The 15487-nt window shown below is 40.7% G+C and overlaps 1 protein-coding gene across 1 annotated transcript; it reads right to left on the reverse strand.

Annotated features, from left to right (window-relative positions):
- Positions 1-220: 220 nt before the first annotated feature.
- alox5ap.L (arachidonate 5-lipoxygenase activating protein L homeolog) lies at positions 221-13407 on the reverse strand. The gene is made up of 5 exons (XM_018245738.2): positions 13262-13407; positions 8043-8142; positions 4376-4446; positions 3893-3974; positions 221-628 (listed from the first exon to the last, which is right to left on the reverse strand). Exons 1-5 carry the CDS (start codon positions 13329-13331, stop codon positions 466-468), a joined length of 486 nt encoding a protein of 161 aa, XP_018101227.1. The 5' UTR covers positions 13332-13407; the 3' UTR covers positions 221-465.
- Positions 13408-15487: the final 2080 nt, after the last annotated feature.

A 15487-nucleotide genomic window follows, 5' to 3' on the forward strand; every position in this document is an offset into this window, starting at 1 on the left:
GCACCGAATCCATTTTTTTGGATTCGGCTGAACCCCCGAATCCTTAGTGAAAGATTCAGCCGAATACCGAACCGAATTTGCATAAGTAAATTAGGGGTGGGAAGGGGAAAACATTTTTTACATCCTTGTTTTGTGACAAAAACTCATGTGATTTCCCTCCCAACCCCCAATTTGCATATGCAAATTAGGATTCGTATTCAATCCTACTGAAAAAGGCCGAATCCTGAATCCTGGATTCGGTGCATCCCTATTAATGATTATGGCACTGGCTTCCACAAATAAAAACAATAAAAACCCAAGGGGGCCCAGCCCAAAGGATAGTTAGGTGTTTACAGCTTATATACAGTCCTAGATATACCTGAAAATGTAGGATAATGGCTGTTGTTTTTATAGGCTCAATAGGGAGTACTCAATTGCGGACCGCAAAAAGGGGAACTGAGCCCATATAGCCTAAAGACCTCAGGTTTATGGTATGAGAAGTAATGGTGAGATAACGCTGCTCAATGTTTTCAGGTGCATTTCTATGCTGCTTCCAAAAACTAAAACAAGGTAATAGTTCAGGATGCCAGCCACTGACATAGCAAACAGGAAAAAGATGATACGCTTTCCAAAAATATATCCTGGGGTACTGAAAATAAACAAAAAAAAACAAAGGTTAGAATCATAAAGTATATACAGGAACCTTACTATTAACAAATCAAAAAATAACATTCCCTCCTTAACTAAACGTAAACCACAAATAATAACCAGAAAAGCGTACAGCTTGGACTGATGGGTGTTATAATGCTGTTTGTCCTACATCTACAGTAAATGGATTTATATTATATTTGGAGAATAAAACATTCAACTCTCACTGTCCACAATAGAGTGGTAAATAAGTTATGGTATCGGCAGTTCTTTTGTGGAAGCAGTTGAATATGATTATTATTCTGCATGCTAGAAAGATGCTTTTGGGATACAGATACATTTTAGTCAGTTGCGCTTTATTTTGCTAGAATTAAGTCAAACAGCTCCCAAGTTTTTCTCAAACCATTGATAGTGTGGATATAAATACATGGCCTTTATGGTTTAAGCCACTGTGGAAATCCTCGAAATGAATAAATTGATTCTCAAAAAACTTGATAGTGTGCTAAATAAAATAACAGCTGTAGTGGGAAAGCTAGAGTGCAGAATCCCAAATGCAGGTACAGTATTTGTGGGCATGGGTATTTTGACATCAAAGAGCACAGGCCATCACTAAAAAGAGAGATATATCCTGAGATGATTTTCAATGGGTTTTCATTTCTTATTATTTGTGTTTTTTTAGTTATTAAGCTCTAATTCAGTAGCTCTTCATTATACAATTTCAGCAATCTGGTTGCTATGGTCCCAATTATCCTATCCCTAGCAACCATGCATTGATTTGAATAAAAGACTGGAATATGAGTAGGAGAGGCCTGAATAGAAAGATGATTAATAAAAAGTAGCAATAACAATACATTTGTAGCCTTACAGAGCATTTGTTTTTTAGATGGGGTCAGCGACCCCAATTCAAAACTGCAAAGAGTCAGACGACAAAGCCAAAAAATTAAATATTAAAGACTAATTGAAAAGTTTAGAATTGGCCATTCTACAACATTCTAAAAGTTAACTTAAAGTCCCCTTTAAAGTCTAGATTGAAGGTCACTTAGGGAGAGAGCTTTACTGAAAACGTATTTCCTGTCCTAGATAGTTGAAACTTTGACTGACACACTGATATTTCCTACTTGATGTATTACTCTTTGGTTTCATTATGAGTCAGAAACTCTGTGGGTTTGAAGGAGGGACCTGTGGTATTTCTGTCACTGCTGAAGATTTCCTGAAGATCTTGTTTCCTGTTCCTGTTCCTGTTCCTGCCCTATCCCTGTTCCTGTTCTCTCTGATTCACCACTTTGACCTCGGCCTGTTTCCTGACTCTATAAGTTCTCTTCCTGTCCTGACCTTCAGCCTGTTTTTTGGATTACGATTATCTGCCGCCTGTCTATAGTTCCCTCCTTTTAGCCTGGTGGAGACGGGGCATGGGGCAGGGCTGTGATGCAGAGTGGGCGGACCACGGAGGGGGTGGGGCTATGATGCAGTGATCGGCGATTGACCTATTGCTATGTCAATCATAGGGAATTCTGCCAGGTTTTCCTAATTTGGAAAACCAGGCAGGCAGTTTTGACCCGGCAGCCCTTCAAATAACCTGGTCAAAACCGGACAGGTGGCAAACCTGCGCCTGTCTTCAAAATACAAAGACTTAGGGCAAGGCCAGACCTAACGTTTTAATGTTGCGTTTTTATAAAAGCTCCGTCGGGTGTAAATACACATAAACTGCACTACGACTGAAACTAATAGAAAACACACTATGGCAATTCTCACAGGGCACTTGCAAACCGAAACCCGTCACGGGACGCCAGTATTGTCGTTTTTCAGCAGAAACGCCAATACTTCAAGAAACTACAAAATCAATAGACTCCATGAGATCTGCACGTTTAAAACCACACTTTATGTAAATACACAGCATATTTTAAATATGGTGTCCAAATTCTCACGAGATAAATGGCGCATATATATGTTTACGTCGTATTAGGCCGGAGACGTAATTACGTTGCGTATTGACGATCATACCTGCTACATTTTGTATGTCAATAGCTTTTATATTTTTAAATAGCTTTTCTATTTCCAGCCAGCGGAATTATGGGGAACGAGAACAATGAGAAGTTCATGTTTGGAAAAGAAACCTATGTGCAGAAAAACGCATAAAAAAATGCATGTTGATGGTCGCGTGTGGTTTAAGTGGCGGATTTACCCCTCGACAGAGCTTTTTTTAAAAACGCAACGTAAAAACGCCACGTCTGGCCTTGCCCTTAAACACAAGACAATTTAATTGTTTACTCCTCGGACACTGGTTTTTCTGAACAAAAAATGGGATGCACTGAATCCACTATTTTGGATTCGACTGAAACCTCAAATCCTTGGTGAAAGATTCAGCCGAATACCGAACCGAATTAGCATAAGTAAATTAGGGGTGGGAAGGGGAAAACATTTTTTTCCATCCTTGTTTTGTGACAAAAAGTCATGTGATTTCCCTCCTCGCCCCTAATTTGCATAAGGATTTGGTTTGGCTGTGCAGAAGGACTCGGCCAAATCTGAATCCTGCAGAAAAAAGCGGATTCCTGGCCAAATCCCAAACCGAATCCTGGATTTGGTGCATCCCTATAATAAATAGAACAAGATGGCAGATAAATGGCACATAAATGTATGCTGGCCTATGTAGTTTCCCTGTTAGCTCTGTGTTTAAGCTGCATGAGCAACATTTACCTAGTCCAATAACTCAGTGAGACTATAATGAGCTACAACAACAGGGGGTCTGACACTGATTCTGCAGCAGTTCTAAAATGACAAGGAAAGCCTCATTCACTGATATTTGCCCAAGTCATAGGAACCTCCAGTGAATTAAAATGCTAAGTTATTTCAGAAATAACCTTCGCCTGCCTTCTGCCTGTTTTCATGTACTTGTTTTTACTGCCTCTCTTCATTTGTACTGATCTGCAGAGGTCTGTACCAGGTTTTTCCTTTATTAAAAGTGTTAGTTACACAGCATATCAGCTCCTGTCTGTTTAATTACCAGCAATACTCCTAACAGTATGTTCCCTTGCTACACCGTGGTTCTTGTCTGCATAATTTCTGAGAAAGAAGAGGGGAATGGGGAAACACTTTGAATTATCTTCTCACTGTTCTGGATCAGTGGTGGATCTACCTTCCCTTCACTCCCCTCTTCTGTGTACTGCACATCTACCACTCCATATACCAGATTGTATTAGTGCATTACCCTCCACTGCTTCCCCACACCCCTTTGGTGGCAACTGTGAGCTGTAGTTATTTTTCATACCTCTGTGTCTTTTCTCCCAGATATCCAACAAAGTACTTCTGTCTGACGAACAAATAGATGAGGCCAGCGAAGGCTGCAGGTACTGAGAAAAAAAGGAAAAAAGTGAATGACATGGTAAAACTCTAAATTAGTTGACGTGTAATGGACAGACTCTCCAGGTTGTGTCAGCAGCTTATGGGACCTGACTGATATGTGGCCATAAATCTGCCAGCTATCCCATTGGAGGAGGACTGCTTTGGCACATAGATGTGGTCTTCTCCCAGTGAGTATACACGGCCCACAGTATGAGTCATGAGTTGGCCCAGCATGTTAATTGTCAAACAGAACAAAGATCCGAAAAAGTATAAAAAAAAAAAAACTATGATTGAAGTGAACCTACATACGAACAGTAATATCTAACCATTATCGTAACTACAGTCCTTTATCTTAATGAGACCAAAGTTTGCACCCGTATGATATATAGTAAAAGAAGCAATATTTTACCTTGACTACAGAGCAGTCCTGCGCACCACAGCACCGCTAGAAAGGTTGGATAAGCATCAATACAGTTCTGGCTGAAAAAAGAAGAAAAATAATATTTAAAATAACCTTCATACACACGTTTTTGGGATTAAATAGTAAAATATATTTAAATGGGTGATTAACCTTTAAGTTAACTTTAAATATAATATGGAATGGCTAATTCTCAGCAACCTTTCAGTTGGCCTTATTTTTTTTACTTTATAGTTTATGAATTAAATGCCTTCTTCTGACTCATTCCAGCTTTTACAAATTCTCTGTAAGGCTACAAATGTATTGTTATTGCTACTTTCTATTACTCATCTTTTTATTCAGGCCTCTCCTATTCATATTCCAGTCTCTTATTCAAATCATTGCAAGGTTGCTTGGGTAATTTAGAGCCTAGCAACCGGATTGATGAGCCGCTGAATAAAAAGTGAAATACCAAAAAACACAAATAATAAAAAATGAAAACCAACTGCAAATTGTCTCAGAATATCACTCTCTACATCATAATAAAAGTTAATTTAAAGTTGAAGATCCCCCAAAGTTTAATAACCATGTCAAAAGATGCAAAATAGACAATATGAGGAAGATGTTTCCGTTTAAAATGTATTTTCAGAAAGAAGATCCCTTGTTTCTTGGATTTCAGAATTTGTAAAAGCTGTTTGTATTAGGGATGCACCAAATCCACGATTCAGTTTGGGATTCAAATTTGGCCGAATCCTTGTGACTGTCTGAACCTAATCCGAATCCTAATTTGCATATGTAAATAAAGGGGTGGGAAGGGAAATCACATGACTTTTTGTCATAAAACAAGTAAGCAAAAAATTGTTTCCACTTTTCCCTTTCCTGACCCTAATTTGCAAATGCAAATTAGGATTCGGATTCTGTTCGGTATTCAGCCAAATCTTTCACAAATAGTGGATTTGGTGCATCTCTGATTTGTGTAGCACTTGTGTTTGTTTGTTTGTTACTGCAAACAACAAAATACAAAGACTTAGGGCAAAGCCAGACCTGACGTTTTAACATTGCGTTTTTATAAAAGCTCCGTCGGGTGTAAATACACATAAACTGCCCTACCACTGAAACTAATGGAAAACACACTATGGCGTTTCTCAAAGGGCACTTGCAAACCCGTCACGGGATGCCAGTATTGGCGTTTTTCAGCAGAAACGCCAATACGTCAAGTAACTACAAAATCAATAGACTCCATGAGATCTGCACGTTTAAAACCACACTTTATGTAAATACGCAGCATATTTTAAATATGGTGTCCAAATTCTCACGAGATAAATGGCGCATATATGTGTTTACGGCGTATTAGGCCGGAGACGTAATTACGTTGCGTTTTGACGATCATACCTGCTACATTTTGTATGTCAATAGCTTTTATATTTTTAAATAGCTTTTCTATTTCCAGCCAGCGGATGAGAATGAGAAGTTCATGTTTGGAAAAGAAGCCTATGTGCAGAAAAACTCATAAAAAAATGCATGTTGATGGTCGCATGTGGTTTAAGTGGCCTATTTACGCCCCGACAGAGCTTTTTTAAAAATGCAACGTAAAAACGCCACGTCTGGCCTTGCCCTTAAAGACAAGACAATTTAATTGTTTACTCCTCGGACACTGGTTTTTCTGAACAAAAAATGGGATGCACTGATTTTGGATTCGGCTAAAACCTCAAATCTTTGGTGAAAGATTCAACCGAATACCGAACCGAATTTGCATAAGTAAATTAGGGGTGGGAAGGGGAAAACATTTTTTTCCATCCTTGTTTTGTGACAAAACGTCATGTGATTTCCCTCCCCGCCCCTAATTTGCATATGGATTTGGTTTGGCTGTGCAGAAGGACTCGGCCAAATCTGAATCCTGCTGAAAAGGCGGATTCCTGGCCGAATCCCGAACCGAATCCTGGATTCGGTGCATCCCTATAATAAACAGAACAAGATGGCAGATAAATGGCACATAAATGTATGCTGGCCTATGTAGTTTCCCTGTTAGCTCTGTGTTTAAGCTGCATGAGCAACATTTGCCTAGTCCAATAACCCAGTGAGACTATAATGAGCTACAACAACAGGGGGTCTGACACTGATTCTGCAGCAGTTCTAAAATGACAAGGAAAGCCTCATTCACTGATATTTGCTCAAGTCATAGGAACCTCCAGTGAATTAAAATGCTATGTTATTTCAGAAAAAACTGCACCAGCCCAGGGAACTGTCTATAAAAGCACCGCACCTTTATCTTAGCTCTCTTCCAGGCATACCTTGTGAAGAAGTAGGCTTGTGCTCCATTATAAAGTTCCCCAGGGCCAGGGGAATTAACTTTGCAATTTAATGTCTAACATTTTGGAAAACTTCTATCCTCATACTAGGGTGACTGGGCCATATAATGCTGGGGCAATTGTGCCTTGAAATGCTAAGGTCATACTGTGTGACTAAAGGCTAGGGTCACACCGTGTAATAAAATCTGGGACCAAACAGTGTCATGAAAGACTGTGTGATCAAATGATGGGGTTACTGTTAATTTTGGAGCCATTCCATGATTAAGTGTGGGGGTTCACTGTGTCATATATTGGTGGTCATAGTGCTGTGCTATACTGGGGGTTACTGAGTCTTATAATGCTCAGTGGGAAGAAAGCATGGATAAAACTGTATCTGGCGTGTGCCCTGTGGATTGAAAAGTGGGGGTGATCTGTGCTGAAATAGGCAAGGCCTTCCAAAAATTTTGGTGGTGCATGAACTCTACCACAATTCTTTTTTTTTTTGTAACTTAAATTTCATTAAAAAGATTCAAGTTGGTTTACAATAAATTAATCATACATATGACTGACAGGATCTTACAGTATACAGTAAGTAGGTTACAACACTATACAATACTTTCAGATTCTATGTGGATCATCCTGTTCATCCTAATACCGAACCAAACATGGATTTGCATATGTAAATAAGGGAAACGAGGGGGAAAAACAACTGAGCGTGGTTAAAATATTTTTATATTCCTTGTTTGTGTGATGAAATGTCATGTGATTTTTTGGATTCTGATTCAGTTCTAAAAAAGGCTCAATCTTGTCCGAATCACAAACTGAATCCTGGATTCCGTCACCACGCCCCGGCACTGGGCGGGCGGGAGTGGGGTGGGGAATGAGTGGGGCAGCGCAGATGGCAGGTGGCTTGTGAAGTGCAGTGTGCTGGGCTCTCTGAAGAGTTTTTTGTAGGGGGGCCTGGTGTGCTGTAGTTACACAACTGGTTGCTATAACTGGTGGGCATCAGAAGCGTGGCGCACAGCCGGGCCCTGTCCCCCTCCGAACGGCCGCATTTGTCAACGGCGCGCGGTCTACCGGGGGGCCCTGAGGGGGTGCGGGCCCTGGCCTGCTTGCACCCCCTGCTCCCCTCGTAGTTCTGCCACTAGTGGGCATAGCTAAATCCAATTGTGGAGGCTTGCTACACATGTCACAGACCAGCCTTCCACTCTCTTTTAATCCATTTCCACCAATGTTGTTAATAGTACAAGTAGGAAACAAACAAGGCTGTCATTATTACACAAGGTTGTGGTGGATTAAGTGTATTAATATGTTATTAGAACTTGGACCAAAGGCCATGTGTGCCCTGTGCTTTATGTAACAGCTGTTTGTCAGTCATTCTTTACACTCACTTTGCTGTATACACTTTCTCAAATGCCAGGGAGCCGGTTCTCTGGAAACTCTTGGATTGCTGGTTCTTGGATTCGTTCTCAACTTTGAATGCAAATGAAACTATAATATAAATAGAAAAGAGCTTTTTATTTTGATTCACACTTTCATAGCTGATGTACAGTGAAAATTCACAATTCCACCCCATACTTATGTGTACACCTATTATTAATTCATATACAGTATCTTCAGACTTGATCCCCATCTAATGAGCAGGTATAAATGTGCAGGGACAAAGCTGCTACAGTGGATCAGAATCAGCACCAATTCTCAACAACTGCCATACAGATCACCTTAAAGCAGGAGTGCCCACACTTTACTAATGCGAGGTCTACTTTTAGTGATGTTGTCCCATTATGTTCTACATCCATAAAAGCATTGTTAGCATTCTGTCACATGAAATATGACTTAAATACTGATTCATGGGAAAATGTTTACTGCTATATTTAACAAACATCTATTTTTTAACCTTAACATAATAAATACCTGAATGAAAAGCATGAAACAAGAAGGTGATTTAGAAAAACTATACTTGTTGACAGTGTCTTGAGATCTACTGATCACCGGCTAAAGGTCTACTGGTAGATCCCGATCTACCTTTTGGGCACCCCTGCCTTAAAGGGATACTGTCATGGGGAAAAAATGTCTTTTTTTCCAAAATTAATAGTGCTGCTCCAGCAGAATTCTGCACTGAAATCCATTTCTCAAAAGAGCAAACAGATTTTTTTATATTTAATTTTGAAATCTGACATGGGGCTTGACATATTGTCAGTTTCCCAGCTGCCCCCAGTCATGTGACTTGTGCTCTGATAAACTTCAGTCCCTCTTTACTGCTGTACTGCAAGTTGGAGTGATATCGCCCCCCCACCCCAACAGCCTGACAACAGAACAATGGGAAGGTAACCAGATAACAGCTCCCTAACACAAGATAACAGATGTCTGGTAGATCTAAGAACTGTGACACATTCAGTTACATTGAGTAGGAGAAACCTGCCAGAAAGCAGTTCCATCCTAAAGTGCTGGCTCTTTCTAAAAGCACATGACCAGGCAAAATGACCTGAGATAGCTCATACACACCAATATTACAACTAAAAAAATACATTTGCTGGTACGGGAATGAAATTTTATATGATAGAGGGAATTATTTGCAGTGTAAACAGTATAATGTAGAAATAAAAACGACATCATAAAAATCATGACAGAATCCCTTTAATTTCCTTTACGCCCCTATTACCTCATTCTCCATAGGTAATTAGACATACAGGGGCACATTTTCTAAGGGTCGAATTTCGAAGTGCTAAAACTTTGAAATTCGACCATAGAATTGAAAAAATTTGATAGTCTAAGTTTTTTTTGTTTGAATTTAGCTGTTTTCGTTCGAAATTTAATCGATTGATCAAACGATTTTCAAAAAAAAACTTAGACTTCTAAAAACAGCCAAATATTGTCTATAGGTTCCAGGAGGTCCCCATAGGCTAACATAGCAATTCGTCAGGTTTAAGGTGGCAAAGTGTCAAATTTGAAGTTTTTTAAAGAGACAGTACTTTCATTTTCGAATGGTCGAATATTCGAAGTTTTTTCAATTCAAAATGAATTTTGGCCTATTCGATGGTCGAAGTACCCAAAAATTACTTTGTTTTTGAATTTGAAAATTCACTTCGAATTCACTTCGACCCTTAGTAAATGTGCCCCACAATGTTGCACTAGTAGGACGTGGAAGTGTTGCTGGATGAATCATATTTGGTCCAATGTAAGTTAGAGCATTTGGGGTTCTGTATGATACACATTATATTCTGGATCTCCTGGGAATGGTGATGCCATATTGCTAACAGGGTTAGGAAAGGGAATCATTTATACACAGCTTATTACTTTTTTACTGTGGAACTCAAAGCTCTGTACAGCAAACAATGCTGCCATTACTGATATGCTGGGGCACCAGGAGATTATGAACAATGCCTCAAAACTAACTTTCTGGTCAGAGGAAGAATCCCTATACACTCTAAATCGCCAGTTGGCCAGTTTCCTCTCTGCGTGACTATTGTAATGGCACTGGCATTTGACTGCTACACTTATAGATTTTGGCTCTGCCCTGTATTAGTTCTTTTAGGCTTTATCATGCACCAGATTGTGACCCAATATTTATTCCGACCCCCATACAAGATAACCTATGTATGTAAAAATATTATATCAAGCTGCCACATTTCCAAAAATAATCAGAAAAACAATATCCCCAAATATCCCCTTAACAACAGATTTGACTTCATGAATACCTAGGAGAGAAAATAAGCATTCACCCACAAATCTGACTCCAACTTGTCTTCAGGCTGGGACCCCCGTATCCACAGTTTTGTGAACCCCCCAAGAAGGGCCATCCCCACATCCTGAATACTTCTGTCAATTTCTGCTTTCTCTAAATGGAATCACTTTGCTGTGCCTAAAAACATGGGTATGGAGTAATAGCAGTGATGGGGAAGTTGTGGTGGAGAGTTGTTTTCTAGACTGAAATAACATTTTTGGACGTTCTCTGCAAAAGTGTTTCTTTTGAAGGAGATAAGGATCAACTATTGACAGTCACAGTCCCAACCACAAAAAGAGAAGGAAGTCCTGGTGTTACACTCACAGCCACAGCACCCTTATATGCTTTGGATTCAATGATAAACAGACGTGTAATTTTGATATTTTACTTTTATTTCTCAGTCGGTAAATGTTACTGGTAAAAAATGCATGTTTTGTTTAGCCAAGGCAGCACCTATAACATATCCATCCACCATTAAAAGATATGAATTGGTTACAGAAACAAAGACTGTCCAAACGATCCTATTGATACTCTGATGATCTCAAACAATGTCAGTGGATGAATGGTGCACTAGCAGAAGAACTGACACTTCACTTCCTGTAGTTCCAATTGTTCAAGCTGTTGGCCTAAGCTAGAGGAACATTAGAAGGTGGCCACCCACAGGTATACTTGCACGCTATCCTTCAGCTGACCAAGTAAGTGGATTGGTAAGCTATAGTGGAAGAACATGCAGTGTATGGCCACCTTTATTCCAATATCAATTAGCAGAGGACCAAATCAGTTAATGCACTCATCAGGGCCCCCCTTAATGATCAATTCTTAGGTCTGAATCTATAGATAAGCCAAACATGGTGCATGATATTGGTGGATGAAACAAATTAGTTACTGCTAATTCGGTAACCTGGACAGACTTTGGTTAGCACTGGGAGAAGTAACCAAGGACGTCCGAACTGGCACTCAACATTAGGGATCCACTGACTCCCAAATTCAGCCGAACCCCAGCATTTTTTGCAGCACTGTGATCCAGCCAAATCTTGAGTACCTGACAGAACATAATCTTAACCCTAAACATCATATGACTTTAGACCTTCAGACAACTAAACATGGCAAATTCAAATTAGGGATTGGAATTGGATCCAACCTTTCTTGGTCATCTAAAAGCATGAACCTGGGTCAATATTATTTGCTTGAGCAGCAGGCAAAGACGGTGTCCCACAAAAGCAAGGTACTGCATTACACCAGACCCTGACCCTCCATGGTGGCACCACCATATATAACTTCTGCTTCTATTGTTCCATGGCATGAGCTCCATTTGGATTTTATTGGTTAGTCACATGTGGGCCATACATTATTGCTTAAAGGGGTCATTCACCTTTAAGGTAACTTTTAGTATTTTATAGAATGGCCAATTATAAGCAACTTTTCATTTGGTTTTAATTGTTTATTTTTTATAGCTTTATAGTTATTTGTCTTTTTCTTCTGACTCTTTGCAGCTTTCAAATGAGTCACTTAGCCCTTCTAAAAAAACAAATGCTCTGTAAGGCTGCTATTGCTACTTTTTATTTATAATCTTTCTATTCAGGCCCACTCTTATTCATATCCCAGTCTCATATTCAAATCAATGCATGGTTGCTAGGGTAGTGTGGGCCCTAGCTACCAGATTTCTTAAGATGCAAATTGAAGAGCTGTTGAATAAAAAGCTAAATAACTCAAAAATCTTAAATAATAAAAAATGAAAACCAATTGCAAATTGTCTCAGAATATCACGTTCTACATCATACTGAAAGGTGAACAACCCCTTTAACCAATAGGAACTTACAAGTCTGCTAGATGTCCCTCAAAAAAAAAAAGATGACAGCCAAAACAGAAATGGAACTCTAATGGCATGGCACATGAGTGAACTTGGGCAACTACAAGTAGCAGCTACTAATATACCTGGATAACATCAGCATTAAGTTGTCTACAGACCACACAGCTGATGGCAGACTAAATACAATAACAATCAACTTCTTTTTTAAAGAAGAGGTAAGTCTTGTGCATTAGGTCCTTAGTTCTGCTGCATGAAAGGAAAACAGAAACAGCCGTACAGGTAGAGGTTTCTTTGAAGCAGAGCTCCTGATTTCTGTTGCAGAATGTTTGTTCTGAGCCCTGCTGTGCTCATCTTTTTATCTCTCAACAAAGGCTGCACCAGCTCCAATGGAACCTTTGATGATGAATATTCATTACCTGCTTCCAGACACCCTGCCAGAAATCGACAGTTATTTTCTAATAAAAAAAATCACACTTTCGGGCAGTGAGAGAAAAAAAAAGTATATACAAAAGTTACAAGCATCTCATTCTAAAAGCTTCCAAGCATTTCTGCTTCTTTCCTCTGATCTTTTCAGGCTCAGAATTAGAATGGAGGAGGAGGTGGAGGCCGGGACTCCAAACTGAATCTTTCCCAGCATAACCAGGAAGGTCTTTATTACTTGGTAGGATTCTCAGTGTGCCATTCTTTGCATAACATATTCATTACACCTTTCCCATTTTTACTTTTTGGGACCCTCCAGTGCTTAGGGCCCTGGATCTATAAATGCTCTACCATACCCTGAAATGAGCTCTGGGTATGCCATATATTCTCTCTTGCAAACAGTAGAGTAACTACCAAATGAGCAGGGGCTGATGGGAGACTAGCATTGCCACCACCAGAATCCACTGAAGCCCAATGAGCCCTGTAGTACTTGCAGGGTTCGCAGCTGGTAGCATGTGAATTAAGCGGGTTCAATGCAAATTATGCCCGAGGCTTGTATGCCTTTAGTTATGGCACTGGTTTCAATGGGAACCAAATGACTATAGCATTTTTTTTTTTATCCTTCCCACTCCCTTTAGTGAATTATATTCGCTTACCATTCTGGATGACACTTATCAAAGTGACAACGGCCAGCAGAACAATATTCTCCACAATCTCAGTGTCCATCTCTATGGGAGTAACAGGAGCTGCTGTCTCGAGGAGGACTCACAAGTGCACACTGTGACGATGTAGAGGCTCTTGCTTAATGTGCAAAAAGAGGAAGCTGCCACACCTCCTTCAACACAAATATTATAGGCTGTGGCAATTTGGGCAGAAATCGTGTATTAAACATTTCCAAGAGATTATTATATCTTTGATGCCGTACTGGCCAAACTCAAGTTGCACAAATTAGTAATAAAATAATGAACACAGCGTTGTGGCATCCCAGCTGGTATTCTAGGTGGCAACCTTTCCACCAGTACGACCCATACTTGGGTAAGTAAATTGCTGACTTGCTATGTATGGTCACATTCAGGGTATATTACTTACAAAGCCTCCCCTAAGTCATTAATGAACAAGTTAAATAAAAGTGGACCCAATACTGAGCCCAGAGGGACCGCACTAAGAACTTTACTCTTATGTACCATTAACAACCACCCTCTGTACCCGATCCATTTAGTATTGGTCCATATGTCCAGACTGAGACACCAGGGGCCCACCAAAAAACCTTAGACGAGGGGCCCACTCTCAGTACTATTATTCTTCTCCTCCTCATTCATCCTTTATTCTCCTAGTTTCTTTTCTTTATATACTATAACCTATTATTCCATCTATTTAGGCTCTTTGTTTCATAGAAATAGGGAATGGTCATGAAATAGACCAAATATTTAGCATCTTGAGGGCCACTAACACCTGGGCCCACCGGCAGTTTTCCTGGTATCCCGCTGGGCCAGTCCGACACTGCATATGTCGATAAGACAGGTTTGAACATTTCACCTGCTGATGCAAAACTGGGGAGCTGCAAACAACAGCATCAACTAATAAACAATTGGCAACTGTAAATTCTCTGGGACTATTGCACCATGTATTTGCATCATGGATTAACTAGAAGTATGGAAATAGGGGCATGGCGATAGCACACTGCCCAACTGTCCCGTTTCCGTTTGCTGTGGGACAGTCCTGATTTTGACAGCTCAACCCACAGTCCTGGGTTTCTTACTGAAGTGTCCCGACGTTATCTTTGATCTCCTGCACTGAGAGCCCAGAACAGTGAGCAGCTGTACTTGGATACTTTTGTAACAATTTAAGATAAACAAAGATACAATTGTAAAAATGTAAGATAAACAGGTTAGTGATGTGCGGGCCGACCCCGAGGCATGTGGGACGGGCGGGTTCGGGCCGACCCCTGGATAAAATGCGCGGTACTTCCGGCTTCCGGAATTTATAGACTTCCGCCTGCCCCGCCCCTTGTGTGACATCACTGTGGGGCGGGCGGGCGCGGGTCTCTAAATAAAGGGGAGCAGCGGGCCCGGGTCGGGTGCGGGTAGGGAGCGGGTGGGTTAGGGTCGAGAAATTCTCGACCTGTACATTACTAAAACAGGTCTATTGAAAAACTTGCAGATTATTCTTCCCAAATGTTGGGATATGCTATAGAGCAGCGGTCTCCAAACTTTTTTTGGCCCGGGGAATGGTGTAGAGGCAAGTTTTTTGCAAGGACCAGGGAGGGGGTCAGTGTCCAATTCTGGCGCACCCGCGTTCAATTGAGTGCACTGTGTTAATAGGTCGCTAGACTGCTATAGAGACAGCAGAACCTGTGACTATTGGGGGCCCAGTAGGTATAATATGAGGCTCCATAGTGGCAGAAGTACTACAGGCCTGTTGTAGAATAATTACACCTCTGCAGCTTTATGTGGCGCTGACTGATAAACAGTTTGAATAAAAGTCTACAGAAATATCTAGTTCCCAAAGTGTGATCCATCAAAGTTGCACAACAGCCCAGAAAGTAACGCCTTTCCCATGTGCCATTCATTGATAGTGGCACTTTTCTAGTCAGTCAGGGGTCTAGGTTGTACGAGTATAGGGTTAAGCAGAAACTGGGCTCCCGTCGTGCACCGGGGTCCACCCTCATGTGAATAACTGTAACGGAACGGCGGTAAATCAGAGAGACTGACACAGTTCCTTTAGCTTTGCGGCCGTGCAGGGCCCCCGTGAGATGACGTTTTTTGTGGAGGCTCTGACTAAATAAGGTCTGTAAGTAACCGATGGTACAAAACTAAAACAAGCGCAAAGTCATTCGCCGCTTTTCCACTGAATGGGTTCCAGACACCCGAGAGCCCTGACAG

Source organism: Xenopus laevis, chromosome 2L, assembly GCF_017654675.1.
Source record: "Xenopus laevis strain J_2021 chromosome 2L, Xenopus_laevis_v10.1, whole genome shotgun sequence".
In the NCBI taxonomy this organism is placed as follows: domain Eukaryota; kingdom Metazoa; phylum Chordata; class Amphibia; order Anura; family Pipidae; genus Xenopus; species Xenopus laevis.

What these genes read in the sequence shown, in the direction of transcription:
- alox5ap.L (XM_018245738.2), bottom strand. Translation starts at nt 13,331, where the DNA reads ATGGACACTGAGATTGTGGAGAATATTGTTCTGCTGGCCGTTGTCACT. An exon ending in AGGACTGCTCTGTAGTCAAG is followed by an intron (nt 3,975 to 4,375) that starts GTAAAATATTGC and finishes TTTTTTTCTCAG; the next exon opens with TACCTGCAGCCTTCGCTGGC. An exon ending in CTGGGAGAAAAGACACAGAG is followed by an intron (nt 629 to 3,892) that starts GTATGAAAAATA and finishes GTTTATTTTCAG; the next exon opens with TACCCCAGGATATATTTTTG.